The sequence below is a fragment of the Phoenix dactylifera genome, chromosome 13 (genome assembly GCF_009389715.1).
Source record: "Phoenix dactylifera cultivar Barhee BC4 chromosome 13, palm_55x_up_171113_PBpolish2nd_filt_p, whole genome shotgun sequence".
Lineage (NCBI taxonomy): Eukaryota > Viridiplantae > Streptophyta > Magnoliopsida > Arecales > Arecaceae > Phoenix > Phoenix dactylifera.
Genome location: NC_052404.1, coordinates 7009385 through 7035140, shown reverse-complemented (window position 1 = coordinate 7035140; position 25756 = coordinate 7009385). Strand labels below are relative to the sequence as shown.

General features: G+C 37.0%; 1 protein-coding gene across 7 annotated transcripts; it reads right to left on the bottom strand.

Moving 5' to 3' along the window:
* Positions 1 to 1692: 1692 nt before the first annotated feature.
* Positions 1693 to 25756, bottom strand: LOC103724032 (probable glutamyl endopeptidase, chloroplastic). 7 transcript variants are annotated; one of them, XM_008815161.4, is made up of 15 exons: positions 25383 to 25753; positions 23973 to 24186; positions 23729 to 23839; positions 23404 to 23449; positions 23217 to 23326; positions 22633 to 23136; positions 19800 to 19928; positions 17688 to 17984; positions 17129 to 17587; positions 12185 to 12250; positions 11153 to 11213; positions 10925 to 11074; positions 10644 to 10781; positions 8169 to 8467; positions 3788 to 4060 (listed from the first exon to the last, which is right to left on the bottom strand). In XM_008815161.4, exons 1-15 carry the CDS (start codon positions 25663 to 25665, stop codon positions 4009 to 4011), a joined length of 2919 nt encoding a protein of 972 aa, XP_008813383.1. In that variant the 5' UTR covers positions 25666 to 25753; the 3' UTR covers positions 3788 to 4008. The 7 variants fall into 7 exon arrangements, 6 of the variants coding, with proteins under 6 accessions (XP_026656136.1, XP_026656137.1, XP_008813383.1 ...); XM_026800335.2 differs by lacking the exon at positions 3788 to 4060 and adding an exon at positions 1693 to 2074 and having other exon boundaries at positions 10925 to 11213; positions 25383 to 25754; XM_026800336.2 differs by lacking the exon at positions 3788 to 4060 and adding an exon at positions 1693 to 2104 and having other exon boundaries at positions 10925 to 11213; positions 25383 to 25752.

The following is a 25756-nucleotide window of genomic DNA, read 5'->3' as shown; positions in this document are numbered from 1 at the left end:
AACAAGAAAATGAAAACAGGTGTACTTGGATTGGCTTTAGGCAAGTATCATGCACCTGGAAGTGCGGATGGCGGTTTTGTTGCACTAAGAGAATTTGTTAAATATAGATTTAAGCCCATTTGCAGGGTTTGCGAGTTTATGCTCACAACACTATGTTAACCAATGAAAATTCCTTCCTTTGCAACGATCAACTAATAAGATGGATTAGCACTAAGTAAAGCTGGAGCAAAGGGTTCCATTCATCAACCATGGTAGAGTTGGAAGAACCATCACTGAAATAGGCACAGTAAACCTGCAGATTGATGGAAACTCAATCTTTTAAAAGCTCTGTTACCTTCAGATGTTATAGATCGCGTAGCAATCACCAGCTCGCCCACCAGGTACCAAGGCACAATTTTCTCCATTCCCTTAAAATAGTCAATTACCCAGATTTAAGCCCATTTGCAGGGTTTGCGAGTTTATGCTCACAACACTATGTTAACCAATGAAAATTCCTTCCTTTGCAACGATCAACTAATAAGATGGATTAGCACTAAGTAAAGCTGGAGCAAAGGGTTCCATTCATCAACCATGGTAGAGTTGGAAGAACCATCACTGAAATAGGCACAGTAAACCTGCAGATTGATGGAAACTCAATCTTTTAAAAGCTCTGTTACCTTCAGATGTTATAGATCGCGTAGCAATCACCAGCTCGCCCACCAGGTACCAAGGCACAATTTTCTCCATTCCCTTAAAATAGTCAATTACCCAGATTTAAGCCCATTTGCAGGGTTTGCGAGTTTATGCTCACAACACTATGTTAACCAATGAAAATTCCTTCCTTTGCAACGATCAACTAATAAGATGGATTAGCACTAAGTAAAGCTGGAGCAAAGGGTTCCATTCATCAACCATGGTAGAGTTGGAAGAACCATCACTGAAATAGGCACAGTAAACCTGCAGATTGATGGAAACTCAATCTTTTAAAAGCTCTGTTACCTTCAGATGTTATAGATCGCGTAGCAATCACCAGCTCGCCCACCAGGTACCAAGGCACAATTTTCTCCATTCCCTTAAAATAATCAATTACCCAGATTTCAAGCAAATCTTTTCCCCCACATTAGTCCCAAGTTGATGGCAATATACTTTCCCCACAACTCTAGCCACATTTAGAAATAGTTCATGATATATATTCAATACTTCACAACTTTGTCAGAATATTGTTGAGTTGTGCCTGTTTTTCAAGATCTTTCAAATATTTTGCACTCTCTCTTATCCTGGTTTATTCTGAAATTTCTTCAATTACAAGTTCTTGGACAACACCATTAATCCCAAATCAGACTCCGTGACAGTGTTGCCTAGAATCTCCAAATTTTAGGCTTTTTGACATGTCGGACACTTGAACTTCGAACACTCAGCGACATTGTTGACACTTCATACATCAAATCATGATGTCATTATCATCACATGCCTACTTTGGGCACTTCTACATGAAAGTCATCAAGTCTGATATAACTGTTATCAGATGCTTCATCAATGTTATGAACCAAAGGAGAGTCCAGTTGCATACATTAAGGCATATTTACGAAAATAAGATATAAACAGATCCCTGTGTCTGATTTTTAAACGTGTCAAATTCTTCTCAGACACTTGGGAGACTCGATACTCGTGTCGTGCGTCCAAGTAACATGACATAGCGATTTTGCTAAATACTTCAGTTGTGATGATGCCAGTTTCCATTGATATCAACAATAGAGCTTATGAGAATATTCAAGTAGCCCAACATGTTGTACAGTTGAGTATATATCGTTTGCTCAAATGGACAAAAAAATATAATTATAGTAACAACAGTAATAATAAGCAATATATGTGGCTGGAGATGACAAAAGCTTTATTTGGAGAATACAATTCAGCAGAGATGATATACATTACTATTGTTGATACAGCCTTTGGATGAAGCTCCTTGTTAAATGAAGGGTGACTTTTGAAAAAATTCCAGGAACTTTGGTCTCAAATTTTTTGTTGGGCATGTTTGGTGCCCAAGCAAAACCTTGTTGCTCTGTGTATTTTTTAGGTAGATGAGTACGATGATTGCCTACAGAAGCCAGTATACAATCAACTTGATCTGCATCAGATAGTCAATGTAAAGCTATCAGCTCATTTCAGAAATGCAAACATTCAGTTAAAGTAAAAATAACTTTGGTAATTTGTATGCCATCTGCTTTAAAAAAATGGCATTCTTTTTCTAGTATAAGTGCATCAAGGAGACCACCAAAGGCAAGGAGCATCAAAACATAGCATCATCACAAGAAATAGGATGGTAATGAGAATAATATGACTGCTAGATGACCTTCTTCTTCCAACCATTTCCTTGGAAACCGATCTGCAAGGCTCTGGACACCCCTTTTCAACATGTTGGCAAAGAACCTTGCAGGTGCAAACTCTAACCCAAAAAGTGCATAATTCTTAGCGTTCATCAACGTTGTTGATCACACTTATCAACCCAGCACACTTATCAACCCAATTGATATTACTGACACAACTGTGTTTAACTTTGACTCGTGTCAATTGCAATGCCCTTGACATATTAACCAACAAAAACACTTTCATGGCCTTAAATTTCTTGACAAACTATTAGAACAAGTATGGCAGCCTATAGTTTCATAAGAGCCATGAACGAGCTTGTTTATAGTGCTATGTGTTATTATTGTTATTTGCTTTGGACTGTATTAATGTCATATAATCTTGATATGAGTTCCATGACATGCATCTTCTAGTGCATGGTACGCCGTACCAGCCTGAACCGGGCGGTATGAGGCATACTATACCATACCGCTTCAGTACCAGTACCCGGTACGGGTGGTGTATCGACTCTCGGTATGCTAAAAAAATTCCATACCATACCGTATTGACACCGTGCTAGTGTGGCACCGATACAGAGTCCAGTACCAAGACAGCGAACCTTGTTCTAGTGTGATAGGTGTATTAATAGACCGTTAGGGCTAGAAACAAGCCAAGCTGGGTCGGGCCTCACCCTACCTAAGTATGGCCCAAAATTTTTTTCAAGCTTCGGGCTGGACTTAGGCCCTAAAACTTTTGGAAAAACTAGGCCCGAGCCCGACCCTAACCCGACCCTACCCCAGACATGGGCTCAACTCTCCTAGGCCGATCCTCATTGGTGGCTCCGGGGGATCGAACTTCTCCACTTGGAAATGGGCGCCTCCGCTCGAAGATGGGCGCATGGAAAACCCTTGCCCTCGACCCAATGTCCGTCCTGGCCCTCTGCTCTCATGCTGACCTCCTCGAGGTCGTCTGGCAGTGGGGCTAGCTCCGATAGTGGGGCGAAATGGAAAGCGGCTTCAAGCAATAGAGCTAGCTCCTACTGTAGGGCTCCCTCCTCCATTGCCATTGAAAAAAGGGGAACAAGAGGAATAAAAAGGAGATGGAAGGGTGGCCGAGGTGTGTGTCCTCGGGCTAGATACCAATGAATCCGAGCCTGAAATCGAGCTTAGTTTTCGATCCTGGTCCAGGCTCGGGCTCGGGTCCAGTCCAATTTCTACCCGTGTTTGGCCCGAAATATCTACACTCTGCAAGCTCTAATTTTAAGCCCAGTCCCGAACCAAGTGACTCGGGCCTAGCCCATAGCCCGACTTGAAGTCGGCCCGACCCAACAGACCTCAGGCGGAGCCCACTTCCAGCCCTAGGGCCAGTGTAAGGATTGGCTTCTACGATATTTCAAGCCAAGCAACGATTCATGCACTTTTATAAATACTGGACTTGCTAGATTCATTCCCAGACAATTTTTAGCACTCCAATGTGGTTTTCTACTAAAAGAATGAAAGTAACTACATAAATCTCAATATATGTAAAGTAACATATTACACTTTCTCCCGCATGTATTCTAGCAATTCCATAATGTCAAAGCAAGAGAGCATCATCCCTAACTCACCTTGCAAACTTCAATTAGTTAATGTATGGAATATGCTCATTATTGCCATTCCCCACCTTCTAATCAAGTCATCATTGCTCTCATTTACCAACATTAGAAACACCCACCAAAAGACCACCAAATTCATGGAAACTGTTGTCAGCCAATGGCAGAAAAGTATGTGTAAGCTGGAGGGAACCATTTAAGACCTTTTTTTTGTATGAAAAATATCGCATTTCTAAACATAAATGGACAAAATAAAAGGGTCTCAGATTTAGCCACCTTTTTGCTCTTTGTATTTTTTGTGTTTACCATCACAGTGATACTATAAAATTTGAGACAGATTCTCTGTTGTTTAGGATACTAGTGAGATTGCTGGTTGTTAACATCAAATCACCACAATTGGTGCTTTGTCTGATGAGCCCATCAACTAATTCATTTGACAGAACCCGCAAAATCAACAACAGAATAGAAGATTTGAGAGCAGGACTACAACCTGAAGGTGTATCCTGGACCTCAACAAACATATTCAAATGAAGGGAGGTCAATATGGTGGAACAAGTTTCAACAACATGTTGATAGCAGAAGATGCTGAAGCCCATTGTCATCAAGATCAACAATATAGTTGCACAAATGGTGGGAGCACTTACCCATGCAACAATGCATAAACAAGTAGGAAATTCTGTTCGTGGCTGAAGATGTTAACAATTCTGAGAATGAAGTTCCTTCTAGATGATTAGGATGCAGTACACTACCAAAATCTCATTAACTTGAAACATGGGTAGTGTCAAGAAGAAAAATGATAAGTATCAGCAAATGTCCTCATGGAGCTATTTAGCTGACCAAATTAAAATGGACATTTATGCTACATTTAGTTTGCAGGAACGAAGAAGAATCAAAATGGGAATGAAAAGCAGGGAATCGGAATTGTGAGTCCTATGTATAGAAAAAGAATACCAATCCAATTCTAATATTTAATTTAGCTAGTTTCATATTAGAATGGGATCCATCTTTTATTGGTTTTGTCTAAAGAATAGAATAAAATCTTATCATAACGATCATTAAATTTTTTTTGGGAACTTCCATTATCCACTATATTATATATCTAAAAACGAACTTCCAAGAAACAACCATTAAAATGTTGTAGTGGCTGTTATTTTACATTTGCATAGTTTATCCTTTTTTATTATTTTGATTTATATTTCTTACTTCCATGTTTTATCTTATGTTATATATTTTCTTATATGCCAATGTTATTATTTTTGATATTTTGTTTGATTATTATTTTATTATACAGTTATTTTATATTTTATTATTAAATTTTTGTTTTGTTTATTTCTATTTATATTTTATATTTGATATATTTATTTCTTTTTTTAATTTATTCATACTTTATATTATAATTTTCATTCCTAATTTTGTTTGTTAACATACTTTCTTATATTTTTATTTTATATTCTTGGTACTTTAATGAGCATGCCATTATTTTTATTTTTCTTACATTTTTATTTTTTGTTTTTTATTTTAATAAATTATTTTGATTTATTTTAGTATTTATATAATAATTTTTTATTCTTATATTTAACATTATTTAATGATTTCTATTCTTATTTCATTTTTTACTTTAATGTGCATTGCACAATGCTCATTTGCTAGTATAGGATACATAGTAAAATATTGAGTAACAAATTGCAGCAATACTAAAATATAGGATACTTTATATTTTCATTATTTTATAATAATACAAGATTTTATATTAAATATTAATTAAATTATTTAATTTTATTGTAAACCATAATCATTGATAATTGATTCATGTAAAATGTATTATTTATTATTATTTTATACCATAAATATTACTCTATTTAATCCATTATCAAAAACAGCAGTCATTCCCACTCTCATGGGAATCATCATTTCTCCTATTTATGAGCGGAATCCGGATTCCTTCATGCATGGTGATTCAAAGGAAATGTGATCCTGTTGCTTATTGCCATATCAAACATGGGGATGAGGCCAAAGTCGGAATTCCCATTCCATAGCACTCAACCCAATGAACCAAATGTAGCATTAGTTTAAGTTTGTGCTGAACCAACATCCTCGATACATTCTAGCTTTTCTTCATATGAAAGACAGTTGAAAGCACAATTATAAAGCTAATAACAACCCATCAGCATTCTAGGAAATCATGCAGCCCCCTTGCAACACCTACACCATTTTCCCTTGCATGGAAGATAAATCAAGAAAGACCAAGTTATGGGCAGTCCAGGGAAAGACACCTTCTTAACCATATGTCAAAACGAGAGGCAACAAGCGTAAGCTGATAGAACAACTTGTTGAGGCCAACCTGCTATATGGCCAGTGTTCTACAAAAATATCGTCTTTTCTCCAGTAATGTGTCAACACATGATAAAGTGTGAAGAGATTGAACATTTTTCTGTTCACTGTATTTGAAAGTAATTGATGTTGGACGAGAAAAGAGAAAAAAAGAAGAATTTAGAAGATGGAACAAGAAGATGCTATCATGGCAATCAATAAGATGAGTCAAAATCTGGTAAACAAAAAGAAGATGAAAAAATATTTTCATATTTAGAACTAAATTCACCAACCTGATAACATTGATACAACGATCAATTGGTTAATGGAACAAGAAGATGCTATCATGGCAATCAATAAGATGAGTCAAAATCTGGTAAACAAAAAGAAGATGAAAAAATATTTTCATATTTAGAACTAAATTCACCAACCTGATAACATTGATACAACGATCAATTGGTTATCTTTGGGAAATCAAACATCATGCTTCTTGCATCAAACACAACCAAAGTAAGATTTGTTTGGGTTTGAAAGTTAAGAGGTTGCTACTTGTAGGACAAAGTTCAAGAAAAAAAAATATTACAGGATACAACATACAGGATAAGCAGGGTAATAGACTTGCCAATGTACATCATTAAGTTAAAATCATCATTAGAAAATATTGGGGAAAAAATGAACTCAAGATCTGCAGGCAAATTCTCTCCAGTATGAAAGGACTGCACCAGGCTAAACCATCAAGTTCTACCAGGTTTAGCGATATCAGTTTACAAAGTTTAGCGGGGTTCCACTAGGAAATTTTATCCAGGTAAGTAAACTGGATGGCTAGTTAACTATATTATTATCAAGCTGGAAGAACCAGATGACTGGAGATATCACCAGCTCTGGTTGGCTATCAGTGGAGTTATAGTTGGAGTATGTATCGCTGAAAGAAGATGACCTAGTGATAAACCATTATAAGGAGTTTCTGAGGACTGTTTGGAAGTGCTCTGGAGTCTCTTCTTAAAAAATTGGAGAATCCTATCTTACCTACAAGTTAAGAAAGTCCTTGAGTCATAGCATGTGTTTTAAATTGGTTTATATCAATCAGTTGTCCTCTATAAGTCTTTGTCAGAATTGGAATTCTCCTTTCTTTCTATCCCTTTCTTGTAATCATTGCTTTACATTGTTTTAAAAGACTATTAAGTGATGGACTGTTGGTCAGGTGACTATTTAGAGCTGAGGAGGGTGCCCAGAGGTCAAGGCAACCCAAAAGTAATAAACTATAATAAACTAATATGGAGCAACTAAAAAGCATAGCCATAAGGCATCAAAAGAAACATCAGATACCAAATAAGATAAAGTCAAAAGTTCACATCAACTTGACATCTAATACTTATAAATATCAATATCATCCTCCATACTAAATCATGATGCAATATCTTAAGATGGGCGCCCAAACAGCCCCACCTAGGTGGTCCATCTTGGCAGCCAAGGCGGTGTGTCATTTAAAACAATGTTGCCTATCTACCTCTTGCATCAAATATGAATATAAATCTACGATTCAGTGGACAGGGGATTTGGTGTCAGTTATGCTACATATCCTCAAAACTCGAAATGGCGATATGGCATTATAAATGCATGTATTAAGAACAAATCACATCAATTAACTACAAACTATGATGTCCTACACTAATTAGAACTCTGGTTAGATAAAATGCCAAAACAACTAAGCACCAGTTCTAATCTTGTCATGTAACCAATACCTCTCTTTTATAGTAACCTTAGATTCCAAAAGACATGAGATGGGATGTCAAAGACTTGTTATAGCACTGGGTTTAAGACAAGTGTCAGTATGGCAGCATGGATATGGATGTTGCTGTCTCAATAACGAAATCATTGCTGATGATAACATTAGTGTTGTGTCTACACAGTATTAAATTTACTTTGGAATTAAAAAAGAACTTACCACAATAATGACCTCGGTGTCCAATGAGATCCATCCTGGTCCCAACCTTCCTGACCTAGCCCACCTCTGCTAGCTGAAAGGGCCTTATTTTCAATATCATTCAGAGATTCAGTATTAGAGGCATCCACGTCTGCAGGTTTATCAGAATTGTTTACACAGTATTTTTGCAGCCAGCTATCAGTCTCCCAAAGGACATGCATGATGCTCTCTCTAGCAGAATAACCATGACTCTCAAAGGGAAGAATCACCAAACGACAGAGGGCTCCATGGCCTTTCAAAGCATTAAAAAAACGATCTGACTGCAATACATGCAAAGGAAAAGCATAAGATGATTTGTAGTTAGCAATGATCTTACATTTCACAAAAAGAACCAAAGGATGACAAGAGATCAAGACAAGAAGCAAACAAAGGAAAATTAAAAACCTAATATTAGTGTTTTAGAGACAACAAACCTTGTTTGGGATTATAGCATATCACGGACAACCAAGGCAGAACAGCTAAGGATATGCAAATTACTAAAGATTAGCTTGCAAGAAATAAACAATTTGTTTACAATAAATAATGTATTAATCTAGCAGATATGCCATGTTACCTAGTGAAAAATTTCTTGATAAAACAATAAAGAAGCAAACATACAAGATGATGGGCCCTTGGAGGTGCTTCTCCAAGTGTTCGACATAGGTATCTCTCATTTCTTGGAAATGATTAGTGTTGCCCTTACCATTCATGGTGAACATAGCAAAGAAAGCCCTTACAGTAGAAACATGCAAACCAACATTGACTAGGACCAACCACAGATAGTTCATTTCCTTCTAAAGAGAGACTGGGGCCAAAAGAGAAACAAAAAACATTGTGATTGATAAAAAACATGCAATACGTGTGAACCAAAAGATTGGCAGGCTGTAAACTGATGGTTCATAGTTGTAATTGAGGGTGATTATACACGCCAAATATTGTGAAAATTCCCACCTATAAAAAAATGCATAGATTGATTATATGTAACATTATGGGGTGCCTCCCAGATTGATAGTACGATCACTGTTCTGAATTATGGTTATAGCAGTTCAACAGAGTTACTGAAATGTCAAGATACGTGTTATTTCTATTATAATGAAAATTACTGTTTTTGGTGGTGGCCTGGTATTATGGGATAACCAAGATAGTTTAGGAGGCCGGGGGACCTCCAGAAATGTTATAAGGTTGTTGTAGCTTTACAGTGGCTATTAATTCAAATCAGATTCTTTTGACTAATTTATTGTTCACAATCCAATTAAATTCATGTATTTTAAACTAGATCTCTATTATACAAATAAAAGTCAATACTTCAATTAATAAATGTTTGGTGGTGGCACATCATTTGAATGTAGCAACTTTCATGGGAATTGTTTTTGAGAGGAAGGTAGGATGTGAGGACGGTGTAAGAAAACTTAAAAAAAGGGTAAAGGCCAGTGGAAGTGGAAACAAGCAATGTCAGTAATGATGTTTCAAAGGGCATAATGTGGAATCTAAATGCCAGGACAAAAAGCAGGAAGGACAAATCCATGCTTTTGTTTAGGCATCAGATTTGATTGTCTATCAAGAAACAGACAATTATACCACCAAGCAGTTAGGAGCAATCTATTTCTTGAACCACAATTAAATAGAATAAGGGCCTCACCCCTATCTAGGAGCAATCTATTTCTTGATCCACAATTAAATAGAATAAGGCCCTCACCCCTATTTCTAGATCAAGTGCCAAACCAACAAGTGTTTATTTCAGCTCTGGAAAACTTCATATCTTCTGCAATAAACTTCCATTCAGACATAATGGATGTGCTAGAAAGCTTGGTCAATAGAGAATCAGTTTAAAACTTATTTTTCCTAGTGAAGCTTTTCTTCAGCAGTTGATGCTGCAGGAATGGCCCTGCTAGCTGCTTTGGGTTTTAGAATGTGGCTGTTGATATTGGATCATCACTTGTGATATCACTCTGCATCAATATTTGTCTAATCCCTTTAGAGGATCAACAAAATGAACAACTATAATCAAGTAGTGGTTACAGAGAGGGACATCGCTGGAGGGAGCTGAGGCACAAAAACTGAATGTAGACGCATTAGAATGGAAAGACCTGGTGTTATATAGTAATAAAAGAAAAGGTTCACAAATATCCCTTCAAAAAAGATATCCCTATGATATTTCAACCAGTTTCTTGATAAGCAATTTTACCGTCCTTGCTTTGTACTCCACATGCCTGTGATGCTCTTCATATGATCAAAGGGATGGAACAAGAGACTGCCCAGAAGGTCACCCATTTAATCTTTACTCTCATCAAGTGAGTTCTTGACCTCTTTTATGCATTTTATATACTATCCTTTTTATAATATTGCTAAAACAATTATTTCAAAAATAGATGCCGAGGAAAAAATAAAGGAACAAGTATTTCCAGTATGTAAATACATAAATACAATATAAATAGCAATATATAAAACTCTAGGTACCTGCATTGTTAGTGTTCCTGAATTGTTGTCTTCTTCTCCATGTATTAATAGAATCGGTTTTCTTATTTTGTTTGCAGACATGAAAGGGCTCATCTCGACATAAGTATTAGTGGCCTCCCAAAGAGTTCTGTCTTCATTCTACATGCACAAAGTGGCAATAATTAGATCCATATCCAGTAAGATATTTGCAATTATGCAAAAAAGAGCACTTTTCTGTACCAGTAAACAAGAAACTGCTAGAGAGCAAGCTAGAAAGTCATCACAGGTACAGAAGTCCCAACCTGAAAGCCAAAAGGAGTCAGAGTCCTGTTGTAAGCTCCAGAACGAGCAATTCCACAGCAGAAAAGATGGGGAGCATGGGCTAAGAGATTAGCTGTCATGAATGCCCCATAAGAATGACCTCCAACAGCAATTTTATTTGGGTAAGCCACCTGAAGAAGCAAGAGCAAATAAGGTGGAGATACATGTAGAAGCAAAACTATGTCAAGTAGATACATAAAAAGCCTGACCCCTCTCTGTATAACTTCCTCAACCGCAGCCTCTGCACTAGCAACCAACTGCTCCACATACCTATTTAACATGCCACCACATCAATTGAAGCAAAATGAAAGACAAAATTTCATTCAGAAAATAAGATGGCCTAACAAAAATGCCATTTTTTGTGGTTAGGATTGATCTCATCCAATGCATGTTATAATTCATGCTGTCCTGTTTGTTTTTAATTTGCTTGATATTCTACATCCAATAATTTAAATTTATGTAACTACAGAAAAGTCTGGAAGGAAGAACTCAATTTTATAGGAAGCATTTCTACATAATAACATAAAACTAACTATTAAAAGGAGATAATAAAAAAGAATTACCCTGTGCCACAAAATGGAAAATGCATGGTGAATCAACGAAATTTGCTAGAGATACCTAACCAAAAGAATTCTATTAGGAAAATAAATTTATGATCAAACTAACAAGGAAAATCAAGAGGATGGATACTGAGATCTGGTACACTAAAGATTTAAACCATGCCAACAAGTTGTTATGGTGTTCAACCATGATTTTATAACCATATATTAATGGTACACTTTCAAAAATGGAACACTATGAAAATATAAAAGATCCATATTTTACATGTCCCTCTAAGCCTAAACAGGAAGCAAAGTAACGATATTGTGCTTCATTAATTAGCCTCAATCCAAAAATAATTACAAAAAAGAAGGAGCTAATGCTTAAGAAATAAGCACATGTAACATGTAAAAGACAGATGCACAAATGTTAGATGAGCATAAGCCAGAGACAAATGGCTCACAAATTTATACCATCAGTAAAAGGAGATCCATATACATATAAGATAATAACTCAGAGAAGTTAATGCATGATGTAGGATCCAATACAAGTACCTAGAACTAGCAATGAAGTAGGTTATGATTACCAGAGAAAAGCATTATCAAATATTTCCATTTAAATTCGCATACATGCAATCTAAATTTATATATAAGAAGATATCAGGGAAAAGTTTTCGACCAAACATAATGGTAGGAAGTTACCTATCATTGGCCTCTTCATCACCCTCACCAATTATTGGAATTGTTGGTCCAGATAGGATTGCAAATCTGCAGGACAAAAGCGTTCACATATCCTCAAAAGTACTCAAAATAGTACTTAAATCATATATGATGATTTTATTTCAAATAAAAGAGCAGAAAACAAAGGAATCTCCCACAAATTTGACCATGTATCTATAGCACATAAAATAAAAAATGTATTTAAACTATCTCCAATATTTAATAAACAATTTTCCAAACTAAACTCAAGGAGCACAACTACCAATTTGTTGTCTGCTATTTTATATAAATGACATAATCTTCACCTACAAAAACGTTTTTATTTAATAAAATACTTCAAATGTTACCAGCCAAAAGGATGAATCCATGATTGTTAAAATGATTTTGACCAAAACATACCGAACAATCTGCTATTTTTCCTTCTTCACCACTCATCTTAGTCATAGCCTAAACCAACAATCAACCAGTGTGGAAATGGGTCAAACATAGATGGATCAAGCAATCAACCAACTAAGTAAAAGGCGCGAGCTCCAGACAACCCCAAGAGGATAATTGTTGCTCAACATGAATGCTCATGAGCTGACCCAACACAGCTGACTTGGCATCTATGTGATATCAGGCCCTCAATTTCTCATTCAAAACATTCCAATTGAAAGAGATAAATAAAACCCTCACTTCTACATGATTTGTTAATATTTTGGTTCAGAAGAAGAAGGCTTCCATCCCATCCCTTCAGAGTAAAAGCCCATGCATGAATGTCTTCTTTCATCTTGCTCTAGTTCCATAGCTCCAAAAGAATTGCAGTGGCTGATAGACAAGACAAGAGACTAAGCTAGAGAGAGAAGAGAGTAAGAGGGTGAAAAAGAGAAGAGTCTATACTTTATAGTCTTTATTCTAAGAAAAGGTCAACTTGGCAAAGTAAAAGACCTATCTATGCTTAAACTCATACATTAATATTCATTGTCCCTTCTGTTCATTTTGGCTTAGACCTCTTAAACTAGGCAAACAATATGGGTGTAGCATTTAATCTTATTGATTTGACCTGACCATCCCCAAAACAGTAAAATGCAAAGAGTCATGATTCATGAATCTGACCCAAACCCAACCCGAATCAGGCAGGTGGGTTTACTAGGTTAGCTTGAAAAAAAACTTGTCATTCCTATCACTCAAGTTTTTTCATATCATTTTTACAACTCAAATTCCAGTTATGTTTGATCTCTCCCCACTCTCCAACTCTTTTTTAACCAGAGCAAAATAATTCTCCACGGTGCGACAAAATATCTCTTATCTCCGACTCAAATAGATTCTTTCTTTTGAATTTCCAAATGAATGTTCTAAACAAAGTCAAGTCATTTCTAGGGCCTCCCTGGACCTCACTAGGACATGCTATCTCATCTAAATCAATCAATTCTAAGTTGCTTTATCCTCAATGATGCTTTCGCTTTTAAATATGTGTCACTTAGCTTTCCCAATACTCAGACAAACTTACTGAATCTCATAAAGATGCTTTCCAATTCACCCACTCTAATCATGTTAGATCTCCCTCTCCCCCCCCCCCCCCCCAACCCAGAAAAAAAAGAAGAAGAAAAAAAGAGCAAATTATCTCATGGCATCCAGTTATTATTGATGTCTCATTTTCATTCATATTACCAGTAAGAATGTATACATATATTTTTCTTCCTAAACTAATACTAAGCCTCTTGGTTTTAAAAACTTTCTACTATACCTCAAACAATAATAACATGGGCACATAAAATGCACGTGGGAACAAAATAAAAGAAAAAAAATCATAAGTTGAATCTTTTAGAAAAAAATAATGAATGAGTACTACTTCTACAATATGATAGAATTGTCGGTGCAATAAGAAATACATAGTCAGTTTTTACATGCTGTGTAAACTATTCATTTAATCATTGAACGCCAGTTTTTAAGTATATAAATTTATACTAAATTACAAATCAATATTAATCACTGAACGTCAGTTTTTAAGTATATAAATTTATGCTAAATTACAAATCAATATTATATGTACCATAAATGAAACATCGTTTTTTCGCTCTATGGTATATTCGTTCACAGCATGGTATGCTGTACTGTACCATACCGGACGATACAGAGCGTATCGTACCATACAGGTCTGGTACCGGTACTGGTGTGCCACCGACACTCGGTACGCCAGGCGTACCTCGTACCGTACTGTACTAATACTATAATAGTATGGCACCAGTACGGAGTTCGGTACCGGTACGGCGAACTTTAGTCCACAGAAATATTTTAATAATTTTTTGTTGTTTCATAAAAGATCATGGAATTTGTTAGTATATAAAAGAAGGGTTAAGTATCGATGCCAACACTGTATAGTATGGTATCACACTAAGACAAGGTATGCCTCTTGGCATCGGTACAGCAAAATAGAGGTGAAATAGCATGTGTCTGTATGGTTTTGGTATGAGAGGCATCCTGATACCAGTACCTTATAGGTATAATACAGACTTGCAGATACTGATATTCAAATACTTGACACAATAATTTTTTTTAAAAAAGAAACAAAATGATATAATTGCGGATGAAATCTCATAACCATGTTGGATAAGAAAGCATGCTAGTGAGTAGGAGGGGTTTTATCTAAGAATATTTCTTTAAGTGGAAAATTTAAAAGACAAGTTAATCGGCCCCCACCATGATTGAAGAAAATTAACATTAAATATTTAAGGATAAATTAGAGAAGAAACAAGTATTAAGTGATTGTATATGGAACTTTAGGTACTAATTAGGATATTAGCTAAAGAGAGACGAGTTATACCCTTTTAGTCCATCTCCCTGCCTCTCTCTCTCAATGAAGAGTATTTAGAAAGTTGGAGCTTAGATTAGATGACCCCCAAAAATAAATCATTATTTGGATTGGAAAATCGGATCCAATTGGATTGAATCATTAACAGTGGAAAAACTACAATGGGAATCTACCGTGGAGACCAAATATGCTTAGTGGAGTTAAGAATATTTTGGGAACAAACATTAAAGCTAAAATAATTCTAGAATATTTCTAATATTCAAATTTGTTTTTTATATAGCAAATGAATTGTTTTCCCTTTTTTAGGAACCATCATAGAGTTTGTCTATGTACAAAATCAATTGTTATTGGTGATTTGTGACTTTATATGGCATATAGGGTAAAAGAACACATTTTTGACATAGGGTTTTTTTTTTTGGAAAAGGTGTATGTTAAAGTGGAAAATCTAAAATGAGCATCAAGTTGTCCACCATAATTAAAGGGAATCAACAGAAAACATTTAAGGAGAATTAGATTTGTCTTGGTCCATCCACCTCCACCCACTTCTCTCTTGTGCATGAATCATATTACTATAGCAAGTATTGGAGGTTGGATTAGAGAATACCCAACATTGAATCTTATTTGCATCGGTGAATAAAATATGATTTGATTTGTCTTTAACATTTAAGAAAAAGAAATAAGGAACCTAGGAGAGTAACAATCTTGAGCAGAGTCTAGGATGTTACAAGAACAAAAATTGACAATATTCCCACAACATCCTGAATTCTGGATCAAACTTTTTCTAACACAATATAGATAATGAGTCGACACTATCCATAAATTACCTATAAGATGATGAATTGACACCTTCTAAACTTTAACAACTTCCAAGTAACCTCTTCTCCACTACTCCTTCACACATGTCCAAATTATACTCCTCTACCATAATATTTTTTGCTGCCCATCAAATCAACTCTAAAGATAAACTACATAATAGCCATGACCTCCCCCAAAAGGCTAGTCAGAAGTTATAATCTTGACTCCTTGGCTCTATATAAATATCCAAGGTCTACCAATGCATAACCAACATAGAACTAAACACACGCTTGCACGGGTCCTCACATACTCCCCCGTTTAAGCCCCAAGGCTCCAATCTTAAACACAAACACCAACAAAACACAAAGACCGCAACCAGCTCGTGGTCAACCCTAAAAAGGCTTAAGGCTTGAGCTACAGTGTCCCTTAGCTACACATGGGCCATTGACCAAGTCTCCTCTAATACCATGAATGATCAAGGACCTCGCCTAAAAAGACTAGCCAGTAGTTATAATTTGGGTTCCATGACCCTATATGAGTGCCCAAGATCTACCCAACACATGACTAACATGCTATATACACACCCACAAAAGTCCTCACAAAATATCCTATACTTTCTCTAAGTCAATGAAAATCTTGAGTAAGTTTTTTTTTTCTTGTTCAACATTTTCGACTCAATTGCATGACCCAGCAAAATAGTTTCCACGATTGATCTTCGTAACATTAAAACTAATTGGTTCTCATACATATCAAAGACAATTATATAATTCTCTCAAGCTTTAAGTATAATTCCATGAGTTGGTGTGATTCATATCTCGCCATTATTTTATAAATTGGACTGAAACATTTTTCCTGCAATCATGTGGCATATTCCTACTTTTCATTTGATATGGTAGAAGTTAGAAAGAGTATACCAAATTTGTAGAGATATTTTGTCTTTGAAAGTGTACAATAAAATACCAAATAACGTCTTGCCAACTTAAACAGATCACAGAGATTGATATAATCTTACCAATAAAAACTACATAGCTCATGAGAGAGAGTAATTAGCAAGTGAAAAGGCAGTCACAATCCTAAACTATCATGAAATATACAATAGCATTTGAAACTTTATTGAAATCCATTGGCAAGAAATGAAGCACTATAGGAAATAAATGAAGCCAATTATCTATACAGACTAATACAAATCAAGGACAAGAGAAGAATTTGACATTTAAAAATTACATGTTAACAAAAGCTAATATATCAATATAAAGGTGGCTCTTCCTATTATTGCCAAGTTGTTCTATATACATAAACATAGAACAAGGAAATCAAATGATAACTACAAAGTGCAATACCCTCTAGCCAACCAAAGAAGTGCTGATGTAGGACCAATGCCTGCAAACTCATTAGGTGAACCACGGACTTGCCCAGCAGCATCTTTGCTTTTAAACTCTCCTGGGTAAGACCAGAATAGACATGGCAGAGGCCCATCTTTTGATGGGCTGTAACCTGGAGGCAAGTAAAGAGTTGCAGTAAGTTGAACACCATCCTTCCTCTGGTATTTGATCATCTCTTTCTGTAACAATGCCAGTTGAGGATAAGGATGGGGGAAATTTGTTATTTGAAATGCCTTCTTGTCTGGCCAAGTCATTAGAAAGTATTGAGTATTTTCTGTTTTCGACTCTTTAGAAGTAAGTATTTTTAATTGATCAATGTATAGTTCGCCGTCAGTGTGATCTGACATTAATGCAACAACAGTTTCATAATATTTTTCCTTGTCACTTTCCCATATTCGCTCTTTACTTCCTGTATTTCTGGAAAAGGAAATGCATTATACCACAATATGTTAATGGATGAAACAGGCTACCTGTGTATAAAAAGAAAAAGAATGTTGTATATTAGGAAGAAACCTACATGTCAAATAAATCAAGGAACGGAACATTCCCTTCTGGTGTTGCACCACTTCCATTAAGTAAAATGTAAGTACCATCACTTTGCTTTTTAATCTTGGCGATAACATAGGTACCAGCAGCTGTTCTTCGCATCATTGGAGAACCTGGATCTGAGTACACATCTTCTGATGATCTATCAAATAATATGCGTGGGATTACATCCTTTTGGTCTGGAGAGATGACCCATGTTCTAGTTCGGCGTGTCTTATACCAAGATTCATACACTAAAGCAAGGGAATCATCACACCAAGAGATACCTCTGCAGACAAAGGATAAACAACAAAAGCGCGAAAAAAAAGAAAAAAGAAAAATCAAACTATGACTTAAAAAGAAGCAATAAGAAATGTGGCATAGTTAACATGCTGATGGCATTGCCTAATCATGGAAAGCAAGGTTTGTTGTATCGGTCAGTACCATGTCGTACCAGACATACCATACTGTATTGGTACCGAACCGGTATGCAATCTTGTACCATGCCGCTACTTGGTATACCTTGTTATCTTGTATCGTACCGTGTGCTAGGATGGTACCGATATGGAATCTGGTACTAAGACAGTGAACCTTGATGGAAAGCATTAATATTTTGCTTTATTTTCGACAAATTAAGATGAAAATAGTCGAGCAGAAGAGACTTTAGCTTTTCTTGATAATTCTGTTGTTATTCTTTTCTTTGGATTTCTGGGAGTGTTCACCCTGACCTTCAGGCACCCTACTAGCCAAAGTCACAATCTCGATACTGATGCCATACCTAGACGTTATCAATTCCATTTGTTATGGGTTGATACGGTATGGTAAGCAATCGTACGAAACAATGTTTGAATCACTTTCTCACTTTTTATCTTAGTACGCCTCAGTACACACCTTGGTATGTCTCGATATGAGGTGGTATGGGGCTTGTACTCACCCGAATATTAGTTTCGTACCTATTTTATGAACTAGCTCATGCTTTACTAGCCAAGCAGATGAACGACCCTGCTCTTGATCCCTCCCACATTCGACCCGACACACTATGGTACCCCCTGTACCAGGAAATTCGGGGCGGTACGGCAATCCATGCTGCTAGCCCTTGACATCTTCTAAAAAATTGAGACTTAGTTCATATAGATCACATGCAAGGCCAAGGGTAGGCTACCAATATTGGAAACTCAGTTATGCAGACAAAATTATTTAGGAAATGCTAATAAAGCTATACCATGAGAACATTATGCCCCTTCAGCATACATTTTCTAATGCATAGCATAGTAAAAAGTTTGTAATACTCAAAACATATGCATTACCTATTCAAAATAAACAGTTTAGGTTTTTTGTCTCGTCTCTTGACTACTTTATTGATCACTTGAGCAAGAACTAGTCCCGAATCTAGATACTTGATCATCATACACTGCACGCATGCAGTAACAAACCACTGACTGTATATTAGCTATTGGTTCTCATATTCATACTCTAAAATCTGTCTCAAGACTAATCCTCCAAAATCATTATTTGCTTCAAGTCCCAAACACAACTTACAAATCCTAAGATGCCCGACAAAATACTTTAATGTAAATTGCCCATTTACTTGAGTTCAAACATAACTGAGGGAGCTTAAATAATTGATATATTTTTTATAGGGGCTGCCACAAGGTACAGAGATCAAGGGACCAACAAAATATACATGACTGCCACAAGTAAATCTAGCCAAGAAGCCCAAACTAAGGAATCTAGCAGATCGTGTAGAACTAGCAGCACTACCTAATAAAGTGACTTATAAGCAGCATAACGACTCAAGGTTTTGGTTCTCCAGGTTGTTGCAGTGCAAGTACAAGCAGAGATCCAGCAAATTGTGGAAACCAACAAAATATACAATATGATAGGAGATTGATGCACAATGTTAATGGGGTGTTCACATGTTTGCATGCAGATGCGCATACACACATGGACATATATATACATGGCAGAGAAATTATTTCATAAATTTGTACTAGATTTGATGCTACATTGGTATTGAGTATCTGAAACTCTCAATATTCAACATACAAGTTTAGCACCAGAAGTCAGGATAAATACACCAGGTGTCAGAAACTCAAATACATACCCATATCGAAGATCAAGCCTATGCAAAACCTCAGGTTGTTCACCATTTACCGCTTCAGCAGACTGCATATAAACTATATCACGTGGAGCAACTTCTACCTTTGCATCTCCTCCATCTTGTGTTTCCACCCTGGCAAACCAGCAACTTTAAGTGAGAAAATCAAAAATGTTAATTATGTAGCAATTAATAAGACTTGGACTGTACACCTTACATTCACATTAGACCAACTCATCATGACATCTTATCTAGTTGTGTGATGCATGAAATAACTAGCAAATATATTTAACCAGTGATGTTAATGATATACTTTTAAATTACTATGTATTAAAGAAAATTGGAAGAACATTATTTATGCATATTCAAACTCAACCACTGCATAGCTTAGACGAAATCAAATATTAGATCCCATGAATGGCCAAAAGTGTTAAACCTTTAGTGGGAGCTAATAGGTTTCCAAGATAATGACACATTTTATGCCAACAACCAGTATTAGACCCTTAAGACCCAGGGTGCTTTTTTTTAATTAATTATATGTTTAAATGGATGGGATTTCAAATAGATTTAAGAATCAAGTTTTTTTAGCTAAATCTACGAAAATAAAAGCAAAATATGCAACATAAAGACTATTTGATAACTGAATATTATTTTTTCTTCAAAAAATAATGCAATGCTTCTGGTAATTACTAGGAACTCCTTAAATTGTTTTTTTCTTCTAAACATGTATACTAAAGAAGGAAGAAAAGCTTCAGCTGTTTTATTATTATTGCCCATACCATTATTTATTGAAGGAATATATCTTTGGCTAATCCACATTACAAGGGAAGAAAATGGAAACACCTTGCAAGTTGGGTACTACTTGCATGTAGAAAAATTAGGGAAGAATTGGTCTATAGCGAATAAAAATCATGTATACAGGGGGTTGTGTATTTGCAAAACCATGATTGGAGGGAATCATTATAAACATTTTAGGGGTTGGAGTGGTATTGGGTAAGTGTCAGGAATTTGGAGGGATGTGGTTGCAAGTCTTATATGCTCAAGGGTGCACATAGAATCCAGGATATGCTTGGTGACAAGGTCAGAAAGTGGCTTGGTTTGCATTGTGGAGATTGTTTAATCACTAAGTTTTGCAAGGCATTTGGAATTGGATACTGTAAAGAACCATCATGGCAAGGAATTGAGGAGGCTAACCACCTCCAATGAATTCTATACCAAGGTTACAACATCTCTCAGATCCCATATTGATACCTTATCGGTATTGTACAGCATGGTACAGTATGCCAACATACCAACACATGGTAAAGGTTCTTAATCGGCACAATACCCATAGCATGTGTTGGTACGGCTCCATATCGAGCCACTGTACCATCCCGGTTCCCTTCTAGTTCGGTGTGATACGCCCAATATGGATTGGTACAGTCCGGCATATAAAAACTTGTTCCATACTATTTTACGTTGGATGGTGATAGTGAAGATATAAGGTTGCAAAGATGGGAGGCCAATGGAAATGATAAATTTCTTTGACAACTAAATTTCAGAATACAGAATTTTTTTTTGTAAGAACATAACCTATATGCCAAAGATCAAATGCAAGATTCAAGCCTTAGTCTAAACAAATCTTCTGAAAATTCCTCATTGGCTTGCAAAAAATGGAATCAGTCTTTAGAAGAAAACTACTAAAACGTCACACTGATAATGAGAGTAAATTTCCCACAACACAAGCCTGCCTTTGCCCTTTAGATATAACATTGTTAAAAGCCCTGAAGATTGGAAAGAAGGAATTGATCTGAATTCATCTTTACCTGATGAATGCAAAAATGGTGGGACACGAGTCCACATACAGAATGGTAGGTGGAGGAGCAAGATCGCAAGATTTCATAGGCAAACAGTACGAACATGAAATAAGGATTCCAGACATTATTTATTATTTCCAAAAGAAACGTCTTTTTTTTACTGAGAATCTCTAGTGAGACCCTGTAGAACATAATAACAGTGAAGGGATGGTTGTTGCTTTGTGGACCTTGGTTTTCTCTGCTATTATGCATTAACTTGGTTTCTTTGTTGGGCTTTTCAAGTAAATCCTTTGTCTCAATTATTCTTGTATAGGATAGACATTACTTTGAATATCATGGATGCTGGGAGCATGGAATGCCGTACCGGCCCATACCGGCCGGTACGGGCCGGTACGTACCGGTCCGGTCCTAGACCGGTACCGGAACCACAAGAAAACCGGTATCTCCGGTTTTCTTGTGCGAACCGGCCGGTACGGAGCCCGTACCAGTCGGAACCGGCCGGTACCAAGCGGTACCGGCCTCGTACCGGGGCGAACCGGCTGGTTCGCACCGGTACGATTTTTTTTTTTATAAACCACAGCGTGAGGCGCTGTGGTTTTTGGCTCGCGGTACCGGCCGGTACTGTACCGATACCGGCCGGTACGTACCGGACCGGACCGGTACCGTACCGGTCCGGCCCGCCACCGGTACGCCGACCGGTACCGGTACGGCGGACCTTGGCTGGGAGAAAGGTCTTTCTTTTTAAGATCTCTTTGAAACCTGAATTGTTTTCCCATGAATTGATATAATTAAGGAAGAAACATGAGCCAGATCAATGAGAGCAAGAGGTTAAAACAGGTCATAGAACATTTGTCAGAAGTTGGGATTTGTCACCATAAGAATGTACACAATTATGAATGTAAAATTTCATAATTGAAACATCAAAAAGCAATTAATTCCTATTAAAAGAATACAAATTGATGGACCCATTGCCTACTGGTTACTGCTGCTTATATATGCTGGTTTCTTAAACTACAAATAGAATTAAATCTTGCAGTCATTACCAATATAATGTCGAAGGCTTGTCTGGCCTCCAATTGATGGAACGCTTTCCTCGGCGTACACTGTTGAAGGCAATCGGGATATCCTCAGCAAGAGGCAAATCACAAATTTCGCTAACAAATTTCCCATCTATCGTCCATACTTCAGCTTTCTTTGGAAACCTTCCACAAGGTACAATATAGGAATATGGCCGGTGAATAGAAGTAACCAACACATACTTCTCATCCGGTGAAGGATCAATGGATGTATATACAGCAGGAGGACCAATCAGCTTCATTGTTCCATCCAAAGAGACCAAGGCTAGCTGCGATGTCGCATAATAGTCAAACAAATCTTCATCATATTCATCTTTTAGCAGATCCTGGTAGGTCCTAACTTGAACAACATTTTGCTGCTCATTTGATTGAATTTTTGGACCAGAAGGAACCAATGGCTTCTTTGGTGGAGATCCACGAGATATAGGAATGATGCAAACCAACAACGTGGAAGCATTAACCCATACAAAACTACAGGACCACAGATAGAGAAGCATTAGCACAAGACAGGAAATGCTTGCAAGCCAACAAGAAAGAAAGCTAACCCTCACCTGTCAAAAATTGCATTTAAGTATATATTCGGCGACTCAAAAAGTGGCCTAGCTTTTCCTGATTCTACATCTGCAACCCATACTCTGAGCTTGCTGCTACTGCCATCCTCCTGGTCAAAAAAACTCTAAAAGTCATTAAAAGCATGATTTGCATTCCAAGTGACAACTTGAAGCACCAGTAAAACACCTCATCGACTCTAACGGTGAAGGATAAGTGTTGGCCATCTCGCGACCTGGTTTAGACGGAAACACGCAATTATTATAACATAAGGATAATGTAATTCATGATTGTACAATGAGCAATTATTTTTTTTTGGATCATAAATACAACTAGAAAGTCTCAAAATAAATGAGACAGTATGTAACATGAGAACCCATCCAGAGCAAATAACACAAATAACTGAGAGAACTATTGTTAGGTATTCATCAAATCTCATCTACTGGAACCAACAGAAGAAACAAGCTTAAGACCAAACTGGGGTACAATAACTACATGAAAAATGGCAAATTACCAGCTAACAAAATTGATCTTAGCTCCATCAGGAAAACCATGCACCTCTCTCTCTGGACCCAATTTGCCATCATCCATTAATTCATGGATCCCTATTCCAGTATAGAAAGACCTGAGAAGACATAAATATACAGCCATCAAACATGGCAGAATCAAACGGATGAAAATATTCCTCTAGTAATGTTTTCATTATAATGTTAGAAAACAAAAGCGAAAGGACAAAAAAGAGCCTGCTGATTACTCACATCCGACTCCGTGTATTAGAGTTTCCATCAATCCGTACACCAGCAAGTTTTTCCTCTGGTCTAGCAAGTTCTGACAATGGTGGCAAAGCTCTGCGCTTTAGGAATAGGATCTTATCCCTGTGAGGTGAAAATGATAACACAGGAAGTGGTGGTGCATCAACAATATCTCGGATTTCCTTTGGAGGAAGGTGATACCCACCCCCTGATGACAATTCTACACCACATGGAAGCAAAGTTATAAAACCAATGGATTGCAAAATATTCTGGACCCTTAATTTGCATCCATTAAGAGCATTACACCTCAAGAAATTTACATTTAATTAGTAGGTCAAGAGCATGAACAATATCTGCTGTGAAAAGAATCTTCTCACAGAGCTATCTCAAAAGTTTTCTATTGCCCCTACCAAATCAAGAAATCAAAACATTCAATGCAACAACATGAGAATATAAACTGCTGACATCCTTACTAATAGCATTTAGCATAACAATTACTTTAAAAGATACCTTTGACATATTTAGAATGCACACACCCATGGTCACTGTTAAATGTGCATTTAGAGAAGAATGACTCGTGTAACAGAAAATATTTTTTTTTCTGGAAAAGCAAAGTGGCAGTGATGACCGAGTTCGGGTCGTTATGGACAGCAAAAATTATATTGTAAAAACCAGCGCCAGAACATCAGTAAAGATTATTAATATAACGGATAGGAAGTGGGAACTTACAAAATCCACTAACTGAATCGTAATCTAAGAAAAAAGTGGAGAAAACCATGAATTTTGTCATTAAAAAAAAGTCGTAAATCAAGAAAGGCCCCTAGAATGATGGAAAGAAATAAGATTGAGCAATGATTTTCCTGAAAGTCAGATGTTTGCTCCAGACTCCAATCTCCAAATCATTAAACAAACACCAAACAGGCACTCTCAAAAACCAACACCTAGATCACAATCTACTCCAAAAGCAAAGAAAGCTATGATCTTTCTTCGGGAAAATGAAAGACCCAAGTCAAGAAAAAGTTCACGAGATGATGAAACGATGAAGTAAATTGAGGAGTGGTCTTTCTTCGCAACAATTACTATTTTAAAGCATCATAACAGCATTTTAACAATAAAAACCCAGCGTCGAAGCCACAATCTAATCCAAAAAAAAAAAATAACGCCATCATCTTTTCAAGAAAGAAAGGAACCCCAAACCCGGAAAGGAAGATGATCGAAAGACAGAGAAAAAAAAAAGTTAAGGAAAAAACCAAGCCTCAGAAAAAACCAGTCGCACTTCACGGGGGAAAAAAAAAATCAAACCCTAAATCACGGTCCAATTCCAAAGCAAAAAGCCACGATTTTCCTCTTCAAGAAAACAAAAAATCGACATCGAGAAAAACACCTGGAGAAAACTAAGAATTGAGCTGTGCGCACCTTCGTCCTCTTCGGGGCGGGAAGAGGGAGCAGTCGACCCGTTGGGATCCCCAGCGCCATTCTCCGCGGCAGAGGCGAAGGGGGCGAGTCTGGAGAGCCTGGAGGAAGCGGAGGCGCCGCGGGAGGTCATAGGCTTAAACGGCTTCTTGCGGGCGAACCGAAGAATCCCGGAAGCGGGGATCGACGAGACGGAGGAGAGCTCGCTGGAGAAGGAGCGGAGAGAAGAGGCAGCGCAGGAGGGGTAGAGGAGAGAGAAGCGATGGTAGACTTTGGGAAGGAACATAATAGATGGCTTCTGGGGGCCGGTGGTTTAGGGTCACTAGACGGCATGGACACCGTTATTCTCTGCTACTTTTTCTTTTTGAACAGTATCC

Coding starts and splice junctions, on each gene's coding strand:
- LOC103724032 (XM_026800334.2), bottom strand. CDS start 25,665: ATGTTCCTTCCCAAAGTCTACCATCGCTTCTCTCTCCTCTACCCCTCC. Junction 23,327..23,403: donor TCACCGTTAGAGTCGATGAG/GTGTTTTACTGG, acceptor TTTTTTGACCAG/GAGGATGGCAGTAGCAGCAA. Junction 12,251..17,128: donor CTTCTTTGGTTGGCTAGAGG/GTATTGCACTTT, acceptor TTTGTCCTGCAG/ATTTGCAATCCTATCTGGAC.